The following is a 20388-nucleotide window of genomic DNA, read 5'->3' as shown; positions in this document are numbered from 1 at the left end:
AAACTGGTAACAGCCCCTGTGAAGGGAACTGGGAGGCAGACCTACTTTTCATAGTAAACTGTGCAGTTTGCACTTTGTAGCAAATCATAAACTGGTTTAACAATCCATACAACAGTTACATTAAAAAAAAAAAAAGGTTTATTGAAGCCTCTGTTCAAAAATCTGCCAAAATAACTTCAAACCTGTTTTTGGTTTGGGGAGGGTGAGGGTAAGAGCAGAAGAGACATGGGCAGGAGAAAAAGTCATTTTAATTTTTATTAAATATACTCTCTTGGCACAAATCTTTAAAATATATAAACATTATATATAAACAAAGTGTCTTCATGGCATCAAAATGTAACTGCAAATCAGGACAGGCAACCAATGGAGAGCAGTGTGACTACTGGGGGGCCCCCTGCCCGGCTGTGTGCAGGGCTGGGGGGAGGGGCAGCGCTACACTGGCCCATTTGGCTGGGAGCCACCTAGGGGAGGCACGCCAGGGCCAGTCATCCTGAGGGACCCTCCCTGCTCCGGCCCAGCCTGCAGTTCAACAGGGGGCGCTGCTTAACCATCCATTTGGTCTCACCCGCCTGGGGTGGACTCCATCACTGCTGCTCTCGCCTGGATGCCCTCGAGTCCCCATCCCATCTCTCTGTGAAGGGCACCTCTGCCTCCCCTGAGCACTGGGCAAGGCTGGGAGGAGGTGGTTGAACGCTCACCCCACAGGACAGCCATCACAGGCTGCCCAGGCCCCTGGGAACAAAGATGGGGCTGGCTGGTGGAAAAGTGCAGGCAGCACAGAAAGAGCGGTCCTCACGCCCACAGGACTAAGGCATGAAAAACAGAAATGGGGCAGAATGAAGGGAGGAAATGAAAATCACAATTGGAAATTCGTGTGTGGCTACAAACACACCGTCTCGGACCCTTTCACACATCATAGCTGCTAAGCCAACTGTGAAAATGGACCCTCTGGTAGCCCTGGTCCTGGACCCAGACTGACCTGATCAAGGTTTATTGTGTCTAGACCCAGGGCCAGTCAAATTTAAAAACAAACCCCTCCAAAATCAAACTCTAAACATCATTAGGAACCAGGTGTCTCGGAGTCCCCAGCAGGCCCCAGGGGGCTCCTCTGTGAGACCAGCTCCTTGGGGCACTCTGACTCTTCGAGCTTCCTGCCCCCAGGCCAGGCGCTGTCTCAGCGGCTGTCACTTTGGGAGAATCGAGGCTGCCAGCTGCCTCTGTGTATTCCATTCACGGGAAGCCAGACAACGCCATTGGGCCTCAAACCGTCCCATGTCCCAGCCAAGTAACCGCTCAGGTGGGGAGCCAGGGATATGCCAGGTGCCATGAGCCTCCCTCAGGAGCCACTGTGCCTAAGGGCAGAGGGTCAGGGCCCAAGCCCTGGCCTCCATTAGTGCAGCCCGTGGGGTGCAGACAGGAAGTTCTGGGCCCAGAGCAGGCAACCCAGGCAGATGCCCCTAGCTTGGGGCTCAGACCTAAACCTATTGCGATTCCTCAAACCCTGTTGACTGGAGGAGGCGTGACCCTCCTGGGAACATTACAAACCAGGGTGGGGGGCGTGTGGGGGAACAGAGGGGAAGACCTAATCCTAGGTTGAGTCTGGGATAGGGATAACACTCTTGGGAGAAGGCTGTTCCCCAGTGGGAGGCTCTGGGGACAGAATCATGTCATCTGGGAAGTAATGGTGAAGACAGCAAAGGCGGGGTGGGCAGGACAGGGGAGGGAGAGGCTGCATTTGCAGCCATAGCTCAGCAGGAGGCTGGTCTCACTGGGGACAGGGCAGGAGGCCAGGCCTCTCCCCTACACCCTCTGGAGCTTCCCCCACCCCTGAGCAGAGACTCAGAACAGCAAGGGGCGGGCGAGGTCTGGCCCTGAGCCCAGTGGGGACCGGGTCACTAGAATCAGGAGCCTGTCCAAGGGCACAAAGGGCACCAGGAGGCAGTGCTGGCAACTCATGACTCAGGGCGTTTAGGGTAATACCTCCGGGGGCAGCCCCAGCCCTGCTGAGGCTGGAAGAGCAAAGCATGGGAGCCCTGGCCCCCCAGTCCCAACAATGCACTTCAAGGGCCACTGGCTTTTCCGTCAGACCTGTCCACACTGAGCCCAGGTCCCCCCAACCCCTGCCTGTTCCACAAGGTGCATCTGTGCGGCCGGGGATGGAACCCAGCGTATCCTCGCTCCCGGGGCTCAGAAACGAAGGGGTCAGCGGTCCACCACCAACTGAAGCTTGAAAGCAGCCGACCCCACTGGCCCCTAGCTCTGCAGATGCCGCAGCAGGATCTGCATGAGGTCGAAGGTGGTGAAGCTGATGCCCACCGCGATGGGACCCTTGAGCCAGTTCATGCTCAGGCCCTTGTAGAGGCCGCGCACCACACCCTCCTCCCGCACAATGGTGTGCATGGTGCGCACGATGGAGGTGCGCTGGTGGCCTGTGACGCCGGCTGTCTGCATGCGCCGCCGCACCACATCCAGTGGGTAAGAAGCTGACTGCCCAATAAGGCCGGCGCAGGCCCCGAAGATCATGCGCTCAAAGGGGTAGGGCTGCTGGCGGCCGCTGTACTCTGCAGGGGGAGGGGCGGGAGGGGCGGTGAGGGCGGCAGGAGGGGGCACGCACCCAAAGGCGCACTGGCACCCACAGGTGCTGGCACCCACACGCACCCCTGCACCCCGCACTCACAGTGCGTTTCAAGACCCAACCAGCTTGCCTGGGTCCTCCCACCTGGGCCATGGCCTCACTACTCCCACACCTCCAGGTCACTTGTTTGTAATCAAATTTGAGAAGTAAAAGATTTTAAGACAGAAGAGCACAGAGAATTATATAACCAAGTCCTGAGACCCAGAACGAGCTCATACTCAGTCATTCTTGTTTTGGGTCTAGCAAAGAAGGAAAGCGTTACTTGTGTCCATAACCCTCTCCACCACCTGGCCAGCCCTAGGGGAGCCATCCAAACAGGCGCTGTGAGGACATGTGGGCAGGAAGGACGAAGGAGCAGCAACAGATCAACAGGGGTCCTTTAAAAATGTGTTGTAAATTTGAAACTAGGATTTAAAAACCAGGGAGACTACTTATTCCCTCAGCAGACGGGCAAAACATGAAGGGACCTGCCAGCACCACGAGGGGCATGACGTGGGTCAGGGGGAGGACCCCAGGGCAAGCGCAGCCCTTGGAAGAGGAGAGGGTGGAGAGGAAAACCAAAAACAGGGTCTCACACCCACACAGAGAGGAGCGCCTGGGATGTCAGCTGATCACCAGAAACCCGAAATAGCAGCCCAACCCCTAATAAGGAGGCCTCAATGCGGAGGGGGCTGGGGATCTGTTACAGGGAACCTCAGCTTTACGTGAAACATTTTAACAGAAAACATGTTGGAGCAAATAAGGCAGAATATTAATGCCTGATCATACCAAGCGACAGGTACAAGCAGGGTTATGGTGTTTGTACTTTTCCAGTTTCTCAAAATTATCAAAAGAAACGGAGGACACTTCCTCTCCATGTAGGTTTTTCCCGGTTTGTGTTTGGGTGCACCAGTGGCTGCTAGCACTCTGAGTGACACTGGACTTCACAAGGCTGCTCTCAAAATGAGGCATTAAAGGTCTTGAGTCCAGCTTCCTCAGGGCTGGCTGGATACATCTTCTCCTGATCCAGCCCCTGGGCCCCCAGCCTGCCCCTCCCAGAGAAGCCTTAGTGCCCCTCACCCCCACCCGCCTCCACCCGCCTCCAGGTCTGTGTGACCAGGGAGGTGCTGCCCTGGCTCCCCGCCCCTCACCTCTGTGTAGGCTCTTGAGCGTCTCGTAGGTGAAGAAGCTCAGGCCGGCGTAGGGAATGACCCCCAGGACCGTGGGAACGAAGCCGTGGTATAGAGTCTTCAGCCCCTCTTCTCGGGAGATGCGGATGAAGACATGAAAGATGTTGCTGTACCTGCAAGACACTGAGACTCAACTGGGATTGAGACTCTCTAATTCTCGGCTCCTCCCACTTCAGGGGGGCCGGAAGTTGACAGAACCCCCTGGTAGAAGTTTTGCCACTGGAGGGGGCCGTGCGGCCTAAGGCCATACTCCACCTTCAACATCAGCATCACTCTGCTGTGCTCAGCCCTTGTCTTTTGGTCGGATGCATTTTTAACATGTCTGTGCCCAACTCAACATGAAGACTTTGGGTTTGATGGAAGCAGAAACTGACCCCCAAGCTAAGAGATCCAATTACTGTCTTTCTGGAACTGCTGCAGAGCTGTACACCTGGCCTGCCCCATGGTACCCGGCAAGGTCCGGGCGGCAGTCTCGGCACCGCTTCATCTGCTGTCGGATGTGGAGGCCTGGAGCCAAACCCCAGGGTTCTTGATGGAGACAGCCAACCTGGGAGCCCCACTAGACAGAGCTCCTGGTGCCAGTGTTAGTGTCACCGTGGTAGGGCTTACATTTCCTTTGGGGTCACGGCCATCCGTGCTCTGACCAGGTCCAGGGGGTACGTCAGTGAAGCGGCTGTGGTTCCAGCCAGTGCACCGGCGAGGAGGCGGGGCCAGGGAGGCAGGGCTCTGAAAGAGGTGGGGAGAAGGTGAGACCTGAGGCCGGTGCCCACAGGGTTGGGTGGGGAGGGATGGGAGAACAGGCGTGGCCCGGCTTCCTGGCTGCTGAGCTGCCGGGGGCGGGGTGGGCGGGGGTCTCTATGGACTTCATTTCTAAATTCCCCTGGCTGCCTTTCCTGTCCCTTCCGTGTATGAGTTAATGGATGACGTGCACCCTTCCCACCCGCTCTGGGGCAGTTGGGATCGCTGGCCCTCCTGGGACTTAGGTTCTGCGGGGAGACGCGGATACCAGAGAAGTTCCGACATGGTGACCATGCGGAAGACCGGAGACCAGGGAGATGCGGCAGAGCTGGGGGGTGGGGGGTGGCTCACTCTCCGCGGAAGCCGTAGTAACGGCCCAGGATGCGCTTGTACTCCTCGTGCGCGCTGAACTGGATGGCTGCGTAGGGCACCACGCGCACCATGGTGGCCGAGTTTCCGCGCCACAGGCTGAGGAAGCCTTCGTTGAGGTAGGTGAAGTAGATGAGCCGGAAGGCCTCCTGGGGGGAGAACAGGGGAGAGGGTCAAGGTCAACGCCCTCAGCCTCCACCTGCCTCTCCCGAGCATCGCCCATGCTAGCAGAGCGCAGAGCCCGGACCTCCCCTGCCCACCTCGCCTTAATCCCCTCCCCCGCATTCTCTGGGCCCAGCATGGGACAGCAACCCCCTCCGCCCCAGCCAATCCTCTGGCCTTGGGAATGGTAAAGTGAGCCTGGAACCACATTTGCAAAGTAGACTGACAGCCCTGCCCAGAGGACGTTGTTGGTGTTTGGTAGTCTAGCTTTTAAAACTACTTTCTTTTCCTTTACTAAGAAGATGACACCTGCTCTGTGCTTAAAAATAAATCAGATATGAAAACTGAGTTTAGACTGTCAAGTCCTCTTGCCACTGCCCCCAGGATAGGTGGGTCTCCTGTCAATTCCCAGGGTGGGCTGTGTCCAGGCAGAGCTCAGGGTGTGAGACAGGTGGCCGTGGCCCTGGTGCCTGGCAGGAGAGGCCTGGTCACCCAGCAGCAGCCCTGGAGCTGGCCCGGGCCTAGGGGGAACCAATGGGAAAAAGCACCTTAAAAAGCATTTCCCCAACCCCCACCACTTTCCTTCTCTGCCTGCGCCAGCCCAGCAGGGCGGAAGGTGAAGGCCCCAGAGCCGGGGTCCATGACCTAGCGGCTCACCTTGGCAGAAAATCTTTTTGAGGACACTGGAAAAAAACCAAAAACACAACAGAGTGTGAGATATAAGGATGGGACACCCCAGGCTGCCTGACCCCCACCGCAGGGTTCTGGTCTGAGCATGGGGAGTGAGAGCAACCCCTGGGGATGCCCCCCACCCCCACAAGGGCTGAGGTGGGGGCAACCTTGCAAAGTCACCCTCCTCCCAGGAACCTTCTCCCCTCTTCACGGCCAGGCCCCTCTGCACACCAACTTCTCCCCAGGAAGGGGAGTCCAGCTGCCACCTGACCCTCCAGGATAGTGAGGTTCTCTGCAGGAGCTGCAAGGATGCATCTCTTGGGGGTGGACATCCAGCAGCCCCCAACCTGACTGGACTCCAATTCTACCAAACCCCTCTGGGGGAGGTGTCCCAGCCATTAACCACGCCGGGGTCAGCCGAGGGCCTCCGGCTCCCTCAGAACATCTGGGGTCTGCCCCGTCTTCTCCAAGGCTTGGGACAGGTTGCCCTAATCCCCATATCCTACCCTCTATGGCTGCCTGGCTTACGGCCCCCACTCCATGGTGAGCTCTGTCACCAGGGGCTGGAGCCACAATGGCCACAAGGACCCAGAAACACAAGCCATGAGGGGTCTCTGTCTTGCAATGCCCCCATCTCACTTCCCCAGTGTCTGCCATATTCCCAGGACACCCCTGTACTCCCATCTGCGTGGACATGTGCACACCTCCTGTCTTCGAAGTTAAACACAGCTCCCTGAGGGGTGCTACACTGAGCGGTTGTTCCAGTAACAAAACAGCCGATGGAGGGCGTGCGTGCTCAGCTGCACGCCGGCCCTTTCCCATGGCAGCTTACTCCTCTGTGGGGACAGGGTTGACAGCAATGTTTCTGTTTTATGGTGAGGAAACAGGCCCAGAGAGGCTAGGGGACCAGCTTGAGGAAGTGGGGAGGGACTGGCTCGAGCCTGCAGTTCTCTCCTCCCAAACAGCTGAGGGGGCAAGGGTCCCAGGTTGTGACTGTCCTTCTGCCTGACGCTGTGCAGGCACTGGTCACCATCTGTGGGACAAAAAGGCCTCATCTTCAGGGGACCCTGTGCTTGCTTAACCCTAAGGAAGGAGGGAGATGGTTTCGTGAACTCTGACCCCCCAAAAGATACGTCCATGTCCTCATCCCCAGCACCCATGAACGTGACCTTAAGTGGAAACAGGGTCTTTGCAGATGTAATTAAATTAAACTGAGGTCATACTAGAGTAGGGTGGGCCCTAATCTAATGACAGTGTGCTTATAAGAAGAGGAGAGGGTCCAGACACAGAGGGTAAGGCAGAGGTTGGAGGGATGCGGCCATAAGCCAAGGATGCCTGGAGCCACCAGAAGCTGGAAGAGGTGAGGAAGGATACTTTCTCAGGGCCCCAGAAGGAATCAACCCTAGAGACACCTTGAATTTGGAATTCTGGCCCCCAGAAAGTGAGAGAATAAATTCCTATTGCTCTAAGCTGCCTGATTTGTGGTACATTGTGACTCCAGTCCTAAACATTAATAGACTTTCTAAGTTGATTTTTGTTTTTTAAAAAACACCTTTATTGTGGTATAATTCCTGTACAGTAAACCACACATATTTCAGATGTATCTAAGTGGATTCTAAAGAGGCATCTTAAAAACCAATTTGCAGTGCAGTTTGGGGGCCCATGGAGGAGGGTGACTGCCTGGTAGCTTCTCTATTGCATGGCATAGATGACAGGCAGCATTTACCTTGGAAAATGATTTTGGTTCGGTCCAGAGGAGCTACTGCTGTTTTGGCAAGAGCTCCAGCCAGGGCCCCGGACAAGAGGGAGCGGAGAACTTGCCTGTGATCACTCTGCAAGAAAACACACGGACATGCGGTCTGTTGTTGGAGAGGGAGCAGAGGTGTCTGCTCTGCTGAGGACAATTTCCAGGAGGAACATTTTCCTTCTCCCCCTGGTCCAGGGTTGCCAGATACATTGTGGCTGGAGTGACACAGCTCTGCTGGGCCCTGGGCATGCTGGGGCACAGGGTGAGCTGTGGTGGGTCCAGTGGCCACGGAGCCTGGTGTGCCACAGGGAAAGCCTCCTGAGCCACAGGGACCATCCACACAAGAGGTAATGCACTGGCTGGGCTGCTCTGTGAGGTTCCAAGTCCTCAGAGACAGCCTAAAATGGGACCGACTACAAACGCAAGAGTCACCCCTGGCCTGTCCCACTTGGAAGCTTTGATTCCACCCACTGCCTGTCTGTGAGGGACTCTCACGCTGCAGCGTTTCAGGGCAAAGGATCCTTGTGGTCAGGGGGTTGGGCAGGGGGTATCAGGCAAGCAGATCCTGACTCTGTTCAGCGTGTCCTCTTTCCACAGTTTTCTATCAAGACTTCTAGGGTGGATGTCTGTGGCTCTTCATCCAACCAAGGCGAGGGTGATGGTGACAGTGACGTGGCTGACTGGCACTGTGTGAATCTGCGGCCAGCCTCAGAGCCAGTGCCTTCCCAGGTCTTCCTGAGGCTCCTTGAGCCCTGGCTCAAACAGCCCTTCTTCCTTTGAGGCCCATGGAGCCCTGAGTCGTTGCACAGGAAGCCACTGGCTCATCCAGTTGGTGTCTCCATTCCACTGCTGACTCAGCCACAGAACCTGTCCCCACCTGTCCTCACTCGGCAGCGAGCAGGGGTGGTGAGGAGCAGAGAGCTCAGTGATCCCAGGAATCTGCGAAGTCCATGAGGACCAGGTGCCCTCAGGGCCTGGGGACACACAGTGAGGGGCAGGGGTATGTACGAGCCCCCCTCCCCCCGCCACCAGGCTGCCAGTCCACAGGGGAAGCCAGACATGAACTAATTCTTCAGACAAATGCGTGCAGTCACCGGTCTCGGAGGGGCTATGAGGAGGGGGCTCAGGGTTCCGGGAGAATGCAGGGTAGTGGGTAAGGGGCTGAGGTTGAAGGATGAGGTGCAGCTAACTGCGGTGTGTGTGTGAGAGACGGGGAGGAATGGAACACTCAGAGGCAGTGGTGAGAAGGGGTAGGGGGCCCTGGGGGACCACAAAGTGGGCAGGGTGGCTGACAGGGAAAAGAGATGAAATCTGGGTGGGGCTGGACCCCACAGAGCATGGGGGGCCGGGCAAGGAGGCTGGTCTTTGCCTAAAGAGAAATGGAGAAGTGTGAAGGGGAACAGGCTGTTTTAACTGTAACCAGAGAAAAGGCAGCTCCAGCAAAGCCCAGGATGGAGGCAGCAGAGGCTGGGACCAGGGCGGCTGAGAGCGGGGAGGGATGAGGAGGTTTGGGTGGGTACAGCTGGCAACGCCGGCGTCCAGACTGGGCCTCCACGTTTGCTCAGCTCAGCAGGAGGCTCAGGGGGAAGGGCTGGGTCTGTCCACAATCCTGGCCTGAGTCTGGGCTCTGTCCTGACTAACCACAGTGACGGGATGGCCCCTCTGGTCTCCTGTTCCTCATCTTTGATACAGTGAGGTGCTGTCTCCTGGCCCAGGTCCCAGATTTTATCCCAAGTGTCCCAGATGCTCGCAGTGGCCATGTGCCCCACAACCTGGCCCTTTTCCCTTAATGCCCCCGGTGTCCCCTCCACCAGCCCAGCCCACCTGTCCCTATAAACAACAAACAACTTCCCACAGCTTCTGAGGTTGAGCTTCACCATGGGGGTCCATCTTCTTGCTTCACACAGGCCTGTTATTGGGGACCCCTGCCTTTTCTGGGTCACACAGGAAGGTTCTGGGTGTCTGGTCCCTTTGGCTTTGAGGGGTGTGGACATCAGATGCCAGAAGGCTCGGTGGTGTTCCTGGCACCAGCTCCGAGGCCCAACAGGCCCTCTGCCTTAATCTCCTGTCTGTGAATCAGTGTGGTGACTGCTCACCTCGAGCCACTGTGAGCAGAGGATTCCCTCTGTGCACCCTGTGGGCACTAGAAGGAGGGCCAATGTGTCCCTTCCATCTCCTTCACCAGGTTACTTCCTGTGCAGTCTGGGTTCTTACAATCACAGGCCAGCTCTGCACATCGGGAACACACATGTCCTTAAACCCAAACTCTGGATGTGGAGCTCCGGGGACCCACTGTAAGCCCACAACACACGCTCAGTGGAGGAGGCCACCACTGCCGCCTCTGGATGCCCTTCCAGGGATTTGTAAACGACCACACCCCCGCTTATTCTTTAACGAGCTTGGCATCGGCATCACCAAACAGTCAGTGTCTCTATATCCATCATATGAAGAGATCCTGCAGGTGAAGAATGAGGCAGGCAGTCCGATGGAGAGGAAACGGATGATCCACAAACCAGATCCATGTGAACACCACAAGAAGATGCCCGGCTCCTTAACCAAAGAAATGGGACTTGGCACAGTGAGCTCCCTGCACTGGGCTGGCCAAGTAGACCAAGATTGATGTGGGTCATGCCAGCCAGCACGGGGGAAAACCAGTGCTGTGTGCGTCCCAGCACATGCCCAGCATGGGGGCCCTTGCTGGGCACATCTGCTTGGTGAGATCCACATCCAGCGGCCGATGGAGGGAAGGCTACGTCTCCCTTATACTCTGCTGGGAAGTTCACTAAACTGTGAGGGATGGAGGTGACCATTCTGGAGCTCGCCCCCCACCGCCCAGTGTGGTGATGGTGGACCCAGACACTGGCCCTGAGAATCAGTTCTGCCCACCTGGCACTCCACAGGGTGACGTGGAATTCGGGGATGATGCTGCTTTGGCCTTTGAGCCCACGGACTTTGAACACTGCTTGCAGGCACCTGAGCCAGCCTGGCAGTGAAAGTGGGTTTCTCTGTGGGGCTAGGTCAGCCTGTGTTCGAGGTTCAGCTGGGAGAACGTCTAACAGCTTCTCTGGTGCACAAGGACAGGGCTGATCCAATTTCTTTATGAGGGAATAAACCTTTTCTTCTTCAACTGAAGGGCATAATCGCAGATGAACCTCAGAGCTAAGAGCAAACTCCTCACCGCAGCCCCCTCCCCCGAGGCCCACCCCACCTCTGGCTAATTCTTTTGTGTTGGCAAACCTGAGACAGAAAAGGGGCACAAGGATACCTTTGACATCCCAGCCAAATGTGGGTGAGGTTTTGGCTTTTTGGCCAGGTGGTGGGCCACCCGGATCCACAGCACAAATGGGGCTATAAAAATGGAATCAAAAGCAGCCTGTGTCATCCCCCACGGCCTCGCCCTCAGTGTGTGTAGGGGGATCTGTAATATGGTGCGAGCACAGAAGAGGGACGTGGTGAGAACGCCCATGGGGAGGCTGGGGTACTTGCCTTTGAAGAGACAGATGAGGGCAGGACGGACTCAGCATCCTCACGCAAACGCACCACGCCTTCCTTCACACCATTACCCATTCCAGGCCTGCTCAGGACGGTGGGGACTCGGTCCTGGGGAGCAAGAGGGAGCAAAGTAAAAAGGTGGCCTCCCCCACCGGCCTGGGGCCTGTGACTCATCCTCAAATCCCGTGATGCCAGCAACGCGCCAACCAGTGGCACACTCCTCCTAACCTGGCTTCTGTCTCCCTGCAGGAGAAAGACATCCAAGCCTGCATCCTGATGCCAGTCCCCTGTGCTGATCACGCTGATAGCTTAATTGTTTACAAAAGCTTTTCTCATTGGCTCTTTGATTCTCACACACAGGCCTCTGTGTCGTCTGTTTTTTTCACCTAGTACCAACAGTCTAAATTGGCTCAGACAGGTTAAGCAGCCAGCAAGGTCACAGTAGGAGGCAGGGCTGTGGGGTGTGGAGGGGCCCCACCTGCCTGGAGCCCAATGCCTTCTGGGCTTATGCCATCTTGGATCTGAGATTTTGTCCACAGAAATACTTTAAGAAAATTAATCTTTTTCCTACTGTGTGGCTGCTTGCTCTTTGCAGCCAAGCTTACAGTAAAGAGTCCTAATACTTGAGGATTCCTCCCTGGAAACCCACACGGAACCTCCCAGAAGAAGCACAGGTAAAGCTCAGCCAACTGCAGGGAGGGGACCAGAAGGAAAAAAGGGTGAAGGCCTGGTGTCATTGAGATGCCGCTGGGCACCAGTATGCTTGGAGGTCTCCGTTTCCATGCTTTAAAATTACCCAATGACTGTTTCCTACCTAAAATGGGCTCTAAAATCAATGACAAGTAATCTGATAAGAGACAAAAAAAGAGACACAAATGGGAAGGCCTTGTGAAGACAGAGACAGAGGTTGGAGTGATAACACAAGCCAAGGAACGCCTGGAGCAGAAAATCTGGAGGAGACAAGGAAGGATCCTCCTCTAGAGCTTTCCCGGAGGGCATGGCCACACACCTTAACTGGGGACTCTGAGTGCCAGAACTTCCAGAGTTTTGTTGTCTTAAGCCAGTTTGTCGTGATCTGTCACAGCGGCAACAGGAAACTAAGACTAAACGCCCTTCTTTGAGGAGAATCTGGGTTGCCCTGTGCCCCCTCAACCCTGAGCAGAAGGGGCAGCCACAGCCCACAAGCTGTTCCCACCAGGGCCTGGAGCCTCCAGGCAGCTCTCCAGGATTGCAGGGTCAAGAGGGGATTTCTGCCCTGGGGGAAGGGCTCAAGATTTTGTCTCTCAGGTCAAAGGCTAATTTCCTAGGAAATAAAGAGCTATTTCAAATCAGTTAAAAACAAAACAAAAACAAAAACAATTCAAGACAAAAAAGGCAAAGAAACAGCCAAGTTACCAGGAAGGCAACAACTTAAAAATATGACAGGTACTTGACTGCACTCATAAGGAGAAAGTTGGGTTTAACTGTCAGTGGGGGGCGTTGGCACATGTGGGGACAGTGCACAAGGACAGGGCTGATCTGTTACTGTGTAGGGACAGTAACGCAACTGGTGGATGAGGCGAGTGGGCAAGGGAGCGGCCACTGGGTGCGCCTCTCTGCAGGTGACTTGGCAAATGCCTTGCTGTGCCCCCAACAGGTAAGCATGAAGCCTCGTGGGCCAGTGAGGCCATGGCCAGGTGCTGGTCCCAGTGAAAGTATGAAGGTCTGGATGGGAAGCCACGGGGGTGGGGGAGGGGGTGGGGGACAGGGAGAACACGTGACAGCAGCCCTCAAGGGAGAACACCACCCAGCCTGTCACTAATGAGTGGGACCTACCTGGACCCAGCTGGGATGCTGTCCAGATGCAAAGACCTGGAAACAGTCCAGTTGTTTATAGAGAGCTGTCAACAGTGATGGGGACTTACTGGACATGGGAGGAGACAAGAATAGGCGGGAGCCTAACTGTGGATGTACAGACTCTCTTGCAGTTGGCATTTCCCTGCCCCCCACTTACCTATCCATTAACAACAGAGAGAGGACCGAACCCACGCGTGGCCCTTCCTTGGTCAGAACCCCTCCCACTGCCCTAAGGCATCCCCTCCATGCTCCCTCCTGGCCCCTTTCCCTGAAACTGTCACATGATTCTGAATTCACCCCCCCCAAAAAAAGGCCCCCACCTCCCTGAATTGGGGCTCCCACTGCTCCACACAGCATCCATGCTCAGGACAGTCACCAGGTTTCCTCGGCCACCAGTGGCCTCCACCAGTAGGGACAACGTAGTCAGAACTTCTCTACACACAGCCCCAGGTTGGGCCCCCATGTCTGTGCCCAAGAACATGGGCTCCTTCGGGTGTTATCTGGAGATCCTCACTGGTCACATAGTGACCAATGGCCTATGTGGCTGAGGGTGAGGCCCAGGGTATGGCAGGTGGCCTCAGCTGGTGCTGGGAACCTGGAGCCTCCTCCCTCTTGACTTCTTCCCCTGCAGTCTCTGCTATTTACATAATATCCTTTAGATGAATAAGTCAGAACACTGAGAAGTGAATCCTAGAACAGGAGGTGCAGCCGGCAGAACTGGGGGAGGAGGTCCCTGGGGAATCTCAGAGGAACCTGGCCCAGGAGTCGCCTTTGGGCCTCTCATCACAGCAGAGGATGCTGTGTGTTCTCTGGGGTCAGGAGCTCAAGGGGAGAAGCCAAGTCACTGCCTGGTGCTGGGGACGAGGGTGAGGGTAAGATCGGGGCAGCCACTTGCTCAAGTTTTGCTCCTTGACAAGCAAATGCACACCTGGCCAGGACTTTTGGAAAAAGGTGAAACCCAGACAGCACCTCGTAGGCATCATTTGGGCGGGGAACACAGATCTTTGGTTTTGCTTCAAAACCCACACTCGGCCTTCTCAAAATGTAAGTCACTCCCAAGTTCAAAGATGTATTTATATAAAATAGTACATAGGGTAGGGAGAGGGGATGGAACATTAAATTAGGCCAGTTGTAAATGTTTTCCCCTAAAAAATCAATCTTTTGAAGAAGACAGAGGACAGCTCAGAGCTCTGGCCCTCAGTGTCCCTCCAGGACCCCCAGCAGTAGGGACATCCTGCTGCCCTCTCTCAGCTCCTTTGTTGGCATCTCTGACCTCTTGTGACACTGTATGTCTGGTGCACAACTGCCTAGATCTCATGGACTAGATGGACACACGCATTCTTGTTCCTCGTGCTGGTGACACTGTCACACTGAGGGTCTCCGCGTTCAGGCTGGGAGCCCACCTCTCAGTCCCACATTCTGGGTGCCCGTTCACCTGGGAGACCCGCGCTTGCTCTCCTCCCACAGCTCCTGAACATCCCATGCCCCGTGGTGGCTCTGTGGCTAGAGGTTATGTCTGTTAATATTTACCCCAAATGACGCCCTGGCCATCACTCTGCCGAACCCGCTGCCCTGTGGCTTTACTTCCAAAAGAGAATCTGTTTTTTAAGTTCAAGTGCACATTCCTCAATCCAGAGTAGAAGCTGAGGGACCTCTAAAGTGAGCCACCGGCTTGGTTTCAGGTGGTGCAGAGAGAACAGGCGTCCATGAAGAATAATGTAGGGGGGACAGGATTTAAGTAAGGGTTGTTTTCTTTTTTGCGGGGCTTAGGATTTATGTGAGGGTTTTTTAGGGGAAGGGAGGGTACTGGGATTGTTCCTTAAAAATATTTTCAGCACACAAAAAATAAAAATTTGTAACTGTGTACAATGATGTATGTTAACTAGACTTATTGTGGTGATCAGTACACAATATACACAAATATTAAACCATTACATTGTAAACCTGACACTAATATACAGTTGGCCCTCTGTATCTGCAGGTTCCACATCCATGGATTCAACTAACTGAGGATTGGGAAAAAAACAAAAAAATCCCATAAAGTTCCAAAAAGCAAAACTTGAATTTGCTATACACTGGCAACTATTTATAAAGCATTTACATTGTATTAGGTATTATAAGTGACCTAGAGATGATTTAAAGTATACAGGAGAATGTGCGTAGGTTATATGCAAATGCTACGCCATTTTATAATACGGGACTTGAGCACCCTTGAATTTTGGTATCCAGGGGTAAATCCGGAACCAATGCCCTGGAGATACTGAGGGATGATGGTAATGTTACGTGTCAATCATACCTCAATTAAAAAATGCAAAACAAAACAAAATAAAGCCCCAAAAACCTTCAGATAAGAGAGACAGAATATACAGAGGGACAATGGCCAGGCTATGTGTGACAGTGGAACTCTGACCCACCACCTCTGTAGCACCCAGCCAGGGAAGTAAATCACAACTCCTCTAGCAATGGGCCCCAAAAGCTGGGACTTGGTCAGTGACTGCAGCTTCCCTAATTTTCCCTAATTTTTGTTCCTGTTTCCAACTCAGGACAACCAGAAGGAAAAAAATATACCCTTCACAACCAATCACATAAGGCAACTGCTTCTTGGCAGCTGCCCCCAGCTTCTTATACCAACAGCCTCCAACAGGCGCACCTGGGCCTATGCTCCACCATAACGGTCTCCCTCTCTCCTGCCGGCCTTTGAGTCTCAGCCAAACGCAGCGGACACCTTGGCTCTAGCAAGCCTCTGTTGTTCTCATTTCGGTTGCCTTAGTTTATTCCCACAGGTAACTGCATGAATAGGGGAGAAGAGATAGCTCTTTCTTATAGTAGAATTTCACTTAAGAAATGTACGAGGAGTGACGGACACAGAAAATCACCAATAGGCAAATGTCAGTATTCCCTATTGCCATCAAGAGCCACAGGCGGACAGATGCTAAAATGGGGGAGTGATAATACGATGAGAAATGGGGTACTTAGGTGGTCTCTAAACATCTGTCCACAAGACACTTAGTAATTTCTTTGGGCAGAGAAACCTAACAGACCCCACCTTGAGCAAATGATCAAGGTCAGCACCACTGGTGATGGGACATAGTGACAGACTGTACCTCTGACAATGCAGTGGGAAGGACACAACATCACTTCTGCGGGATTCTTGCCAAAGATGTACAACCCCAGTATGATCATGAGGAAACACCTGACAAACCACAAGGAGGCAGACTCTTCAAGCGACTGAGCAGTTCTCAGCAAGTGTGTGAAGGTCAAGGACAATAAGAAAAGACCGAGGCACCATCACAGATCGGAGGTGACTAAGGAGACACAAGGTCTAAGTACAACATAGGCACCTGGACCAGAATGAGAACATTACAGGGAAAGCTGGTGAAACCAGAATTCAGTCTGGAGATGAATTCTTACTGCTGCATCAGTGTTAATGTTCTGGTTCAGATAACTGTATTGTGTAAGATGCTAACAATGGGGGCAGCTGGGCGAAGGGTATCAGGAACTCTCAGTTATTTTTGTCATTTTTCCATAAGTCTAAAATTATTTCAAAATAAAAAAATTTTTTTAAAGCTTTGAGAAAACCAGGAGCTTCAGAGAAACCTTTGGCACATCCCAGACATTTCAGATGTCTGTGGCTATGGAGGGTTGGCCCGGGGACCTGGCTCCTCCCTGTCCTGTTGGGGCCTCTGAGCCAGGGTCTCTGCATCCTGGGCTGGAGCTGGGGAACTATGCCAGCAGTCATGGGAGCCCTGTGTGAGGGATTAATGCTGCCTAGTTGGAGGGGAGACCAGCACCCTTCTTGGCAGGTGCACCCTGACCTTGGCCCCTTCTCAGAGCAGGGCGTTGGGGGTCAGCAGCTGTGGGGTCCTGGGCCAAGGCCTTCACCCTCTGCCTCTGCATGTTGGGGTGAGGATGGGGTGAAGGCAGGTGCTCGACACAATGGCACGATAGCATCTATTGTTTATTGAATCCCTTTGCCCCTGTGTTCTCTAATCCGGCCAGCTTTAACCAACGAGCATGGGGGCTGCTTTACAGATGGGGAAGCATGCGTCCTTGCCGGAGACTGCTATGGTGGTAATCACTCCAGCTAATGACTGAGGTGTCACAATCTCTGGTTTATCTCCCCACTTTGCCGAGGAGACCCGTGGATATTACTGTATGTGGCAAAAGGGACTTTGCAAATGTGATCAAGTTAAGGATCTTGAGATGGGGAAACTGTCCTGGAGTCTCAGGATTGCCCCCACGTCATCACAAGTCCTTAAAAGGGAGGCAGGAAGGTCAGAGAAGGCATGTGGTGATGGAGGCAGATTTCAGAGAGATCTGAAGATGCTGTACTGCTGGTTTTGAAGGCAGTAGAAGGGAACTCTGGTGGCTGCGCGCAGGTGGCCTCTACAAGCCAGAAAAGAGAAGAAAAACAGATTTTCAGGAATCTCCATTAAGAACACATCCCTGCAGACCTGTGTTAGACTTCTGACCTCCAGAACTGAAGGGTAACAAACCTGTGTGGCTTTTAGCCTCCAGGTGTGTGGACGTTTGTTACAGCAGCCAAGGTAAACCGATACAGGCTGTCAGGAGGAAGCTGGGGCGGTGGCCCTGTGCGACAGCTCAGGGTAGTCACAAGGAGGCCGATTTCAGGTCAACATGAGATGATGAAAATGCCAGGACTGCCAGTACTGACGGCAGCCCAACCGCTGCCCCCAGGGAGGACGGTCATTCACATAATGATAGGTGCTCAGAGCATCCTACAGAGGAGGCGTGGCAGTGAACAGGCACCACACCTGCACTCATGCAACGAGTGAGACAATTCAGGGAGCTGAACTGTCAAAGGCCATGAAGGAAGCGAACAGGGAGATGGACCGAGTGGTGGGGGCCCAGATTCGAGACTGGGTGGCCAAGCTGGCCTCCCTAAGGGTGCTGGAGCTGAGGCTGGAGTGGTTGGCAAGTGCTGCATTCCAGGCAGTGAGATGTGAGGAGTGCAAAAGGCCCCAGGGGAGAATGAGTCAGCCAGTGAGAGCAAAGATTGCGAACTGGGAAGGTGGAGTGAGGGGGAGCGAGCAGGGCAGGGAGGCCCGCGGGGTCACTCAGGTAAGATGATGGGGTCTGATGCAGGGAGGTTGAGGGAGACTCAGGAGCCTGCCTGAGGCCCTGGAGTGGTGGGGTTGTTTTCTGGGCTGAAGTGGCTTGGGTGGGGCCAATGTGAGGGGAAGGAGGCCAGTAGGGCAGGTGGCCCCTATTCCTAGGGCTGCACCCCTGGCAGATTCTTGCCCATGCCCTAGTCTGAGCTACTCAAATGAGAAGAGGTTATCAAGCCTTCTGGTCCCACCTTGTGGTCCTATTACATCACCAGGAAGGATGTGAGGGCAAAACAGAAAAGGCACCTAAGTTTAATTAAAAACAGATCTAGTGGGCTGGTGGGAATGCAGTTTGGTACAGCCACTGAGGAAAACCGTATGGAGATTCCTCAAAAGACTAGGAATAGACTTACCATATGACCGAGGAATCCTGCTCCTGGGCATATATCCAGAAGGAACCCTACTTCAAAATGACTCCTGCACCTCAATGTTCATAGCAGCACTATTTAAAATAGCCAAGACATGGAAACAGCCTAAATGTCCATCGACAGATGACTGGATAAAGAAGATGTGCTATATTTATACAATGGAATACTACTCAGCCATAAAAACCAACAACATAACGCCATTTGCAGCAACATGGATGCTCCTGGAGAATGTCATTCTAAGCGAAGTAAGCCAGAAGGAGAAAGAAAAATACTATATGAGCTCACTCATATGTGGAATCTAAAACAAACAAACAGACAAACATAAATACAAAACAGAAACAGACTCATAGACATAGAATACAAACTTGTGGTTGCCAGGGGGTCAAGGGGTGGGAAGGGACAGACTGGGATTTCAAAATGTAGAATAGATAAACAAGACTGTACTGTGTAGCACAAGGAAATATATACAGGATCTTGTGGTGGCTCACAGCGAAAGAGAATGTGACAATGAATGTACGTATGTTCACGTATAACTGAAAAATTGTGCTCTACACTGGAATTTGACACAACATTGTAAAATAACTATAACTTAATTAAAAAAATGTTAAAAAAAAAGAATTACCTACTTTGGAAGGTGAGGTTGATAAAAAAGAAATAATTAGTAAATTTATTAATGGAGTGATGTTTTCTCTCAAATTGTAAGCACAATCATTTCCTGTTTTCATTCAGCCTTTTAAATCTCTGGTCTTTGGGGCATTTCATTAAACTGAGAACTTAGTTGTGCTTGGAACTTCAAACCTACATCAATATGTCTTATATTTTTGGCCTTTTCAGTCTCTCAACATTTTACATATGTTTGGCTGCAATTAAGATGTAAAGACTCATTTAAACTAATAAACGATTGTTCTCCACCCCCCCAAAACAAAAACAAAAAACAGATCCAGTGTATTCACACTGGAAACCACTCAGTGTAGGTCTCGTCTGGGGGTGATGTTTCCCCTTACCCACTCCGCCCATGCTCTGCCTCATTGCCCACCTCCACCCCCCAAGGCTGGTCGTAATGGTTATCCCCGGGGTTCCTCATGGATCCAGCAGTGGAAAGCCACACCCTGGCCTCCCTGCTGTCACCTGTCAGGGAAGTATCTCCTTGTGTAATCCAGAAGGCAGAGTCATGGGGTCAAGGCTGGCTGCCAGGTGAGTGCCCTTGGGCAGGTGCCCCAGCACCTGGGGACCTGGGCTTCCTGACCTGTGAGCTGCGCTTGGTGGCAGCACCCACCTGGGGTGAGTGAGCCCAAACGAAGAATCATGTTATCTCGACTTCATTCTGCCAAAGTCTGCCTAAACTTGTCCAAAAAACCTGGAGCCCTCATATACTAGGAACGTGCGACGGAGCTGCTGTGGCTGCAGACATCAGTCTGGAGGCCCCTCAACTAGTTGAACATAGAATTACCCTGTAACCCAGCAATTCCACTCCTAGGCCTGTACCAAGTGAACTGAAAACAGATATTTAAACAAATCCTTGCACACCATGCTCAGAGCAGCACTAGCTACAATCACCAAAAGGTGAAAACAACCCACATGTCCATCAATAAATGAACAGATAAAATGTGGTCCATTATTCAGCCCGAAAAAGTGATGAAGCACTGACATGTGCTCCACTATGGATGAACCTTGAAAACCTCATGCCAAGTGAAAGAAGCCAGACACAAAAGGCCAGGTGTAGTGCGGTCCCTTGGACATGAAACATCCACAAGAGGCAGAGCCACTGAAACAGAGGGCAGACTGACGGCTGCCAGAGGCTGGGGGAGGGGGAAACGGGAGTGAGTACTAATAAGGACAAGGCTTCCTTTTAGGGTGACGAAAACGTTCCTTTTGAAGTGGTGGCTGCATGTGCCACTGAATTGTATACTTTAAAATGGGTAAAATGGTAAATTTTAAGTGATGGGTATCTTACATGAAAAAACAGCCCTGGCCCTCCAACTACCCTGGGAGGCTATTCTCTGATCCATCAGGATCCCAGGGTGGTAGGAGGCTGGTCACACTTCGGGCCTCCCTTTCCTCATCGACCCTA

The 20388-nt window shown here is 53.3% G+C and overlaps 1 protein-coding gene across 2 annotated transcripts in view; it reads right to left on the bottom strand.

The window, feature by feature from the left end:
- SLC25A42 (solute carrier family 25 member 42) overlaps positions 1–20388 on the bottom strand; it is a 32508-nt gene that overhangs the window by 2037 nt on the left and 10083 nt on the right. Inside the window, exons 2-8 of one of the 2 annotated variants that reach the window (XM_064480052.1) lie at positions 10979–11092; positions 7472–7577; positions 5731–5756; positions 4894–5060; positions 4414–4530; positions 3766–3917; positions 231–2561 (exon numbers count right to left, since the gene is read on the bottom strand). In XM_064480052.1, coding sequence (XP_064336122.1) covers positions 2254–2561; positions 3766–3917; positions 4414–4530; positions 4894–5060; positions 5731–5756; positions 7472–7577; positions 10979–11059 — 957 coding nt within the window. In that variant the 5' untranslated portion in view covers positions 11060–11092 and the 3' untranslated portion in view covers positions 231–2253. Of the gene's footprint in view, positions 1–230; positions 2562–3765; positions 3918–4413; positions 4531–4893; positions 5061–5730; positions 5757–7471; positions 7578–10978; positions 11093–20388 lie in introns of those variants that run through there. The other variant, XM_064480053.1, reaches the window with a different exon arrangement.

Source organism: Camelus dromedarius, chromosome 27 (genome assembly GCF_036321535.1).
Source record: "Camelus dromedarius isolate mCamDro1 chromosome 27, mCamDro1.pat, whole genome shotgun sequence".
Taxonomy (NCBI): Eukaryota; Metazoa; Chordata; class Mammalia; order Artiodactyla; family Camelidae; genus Camelus; species Camelus dromedarius.
The sequence above is the reverse complement of the archived record's forward strand: the minus strand, read 5'-3'. Positions and strand labels throughout refer to the sequence as shown.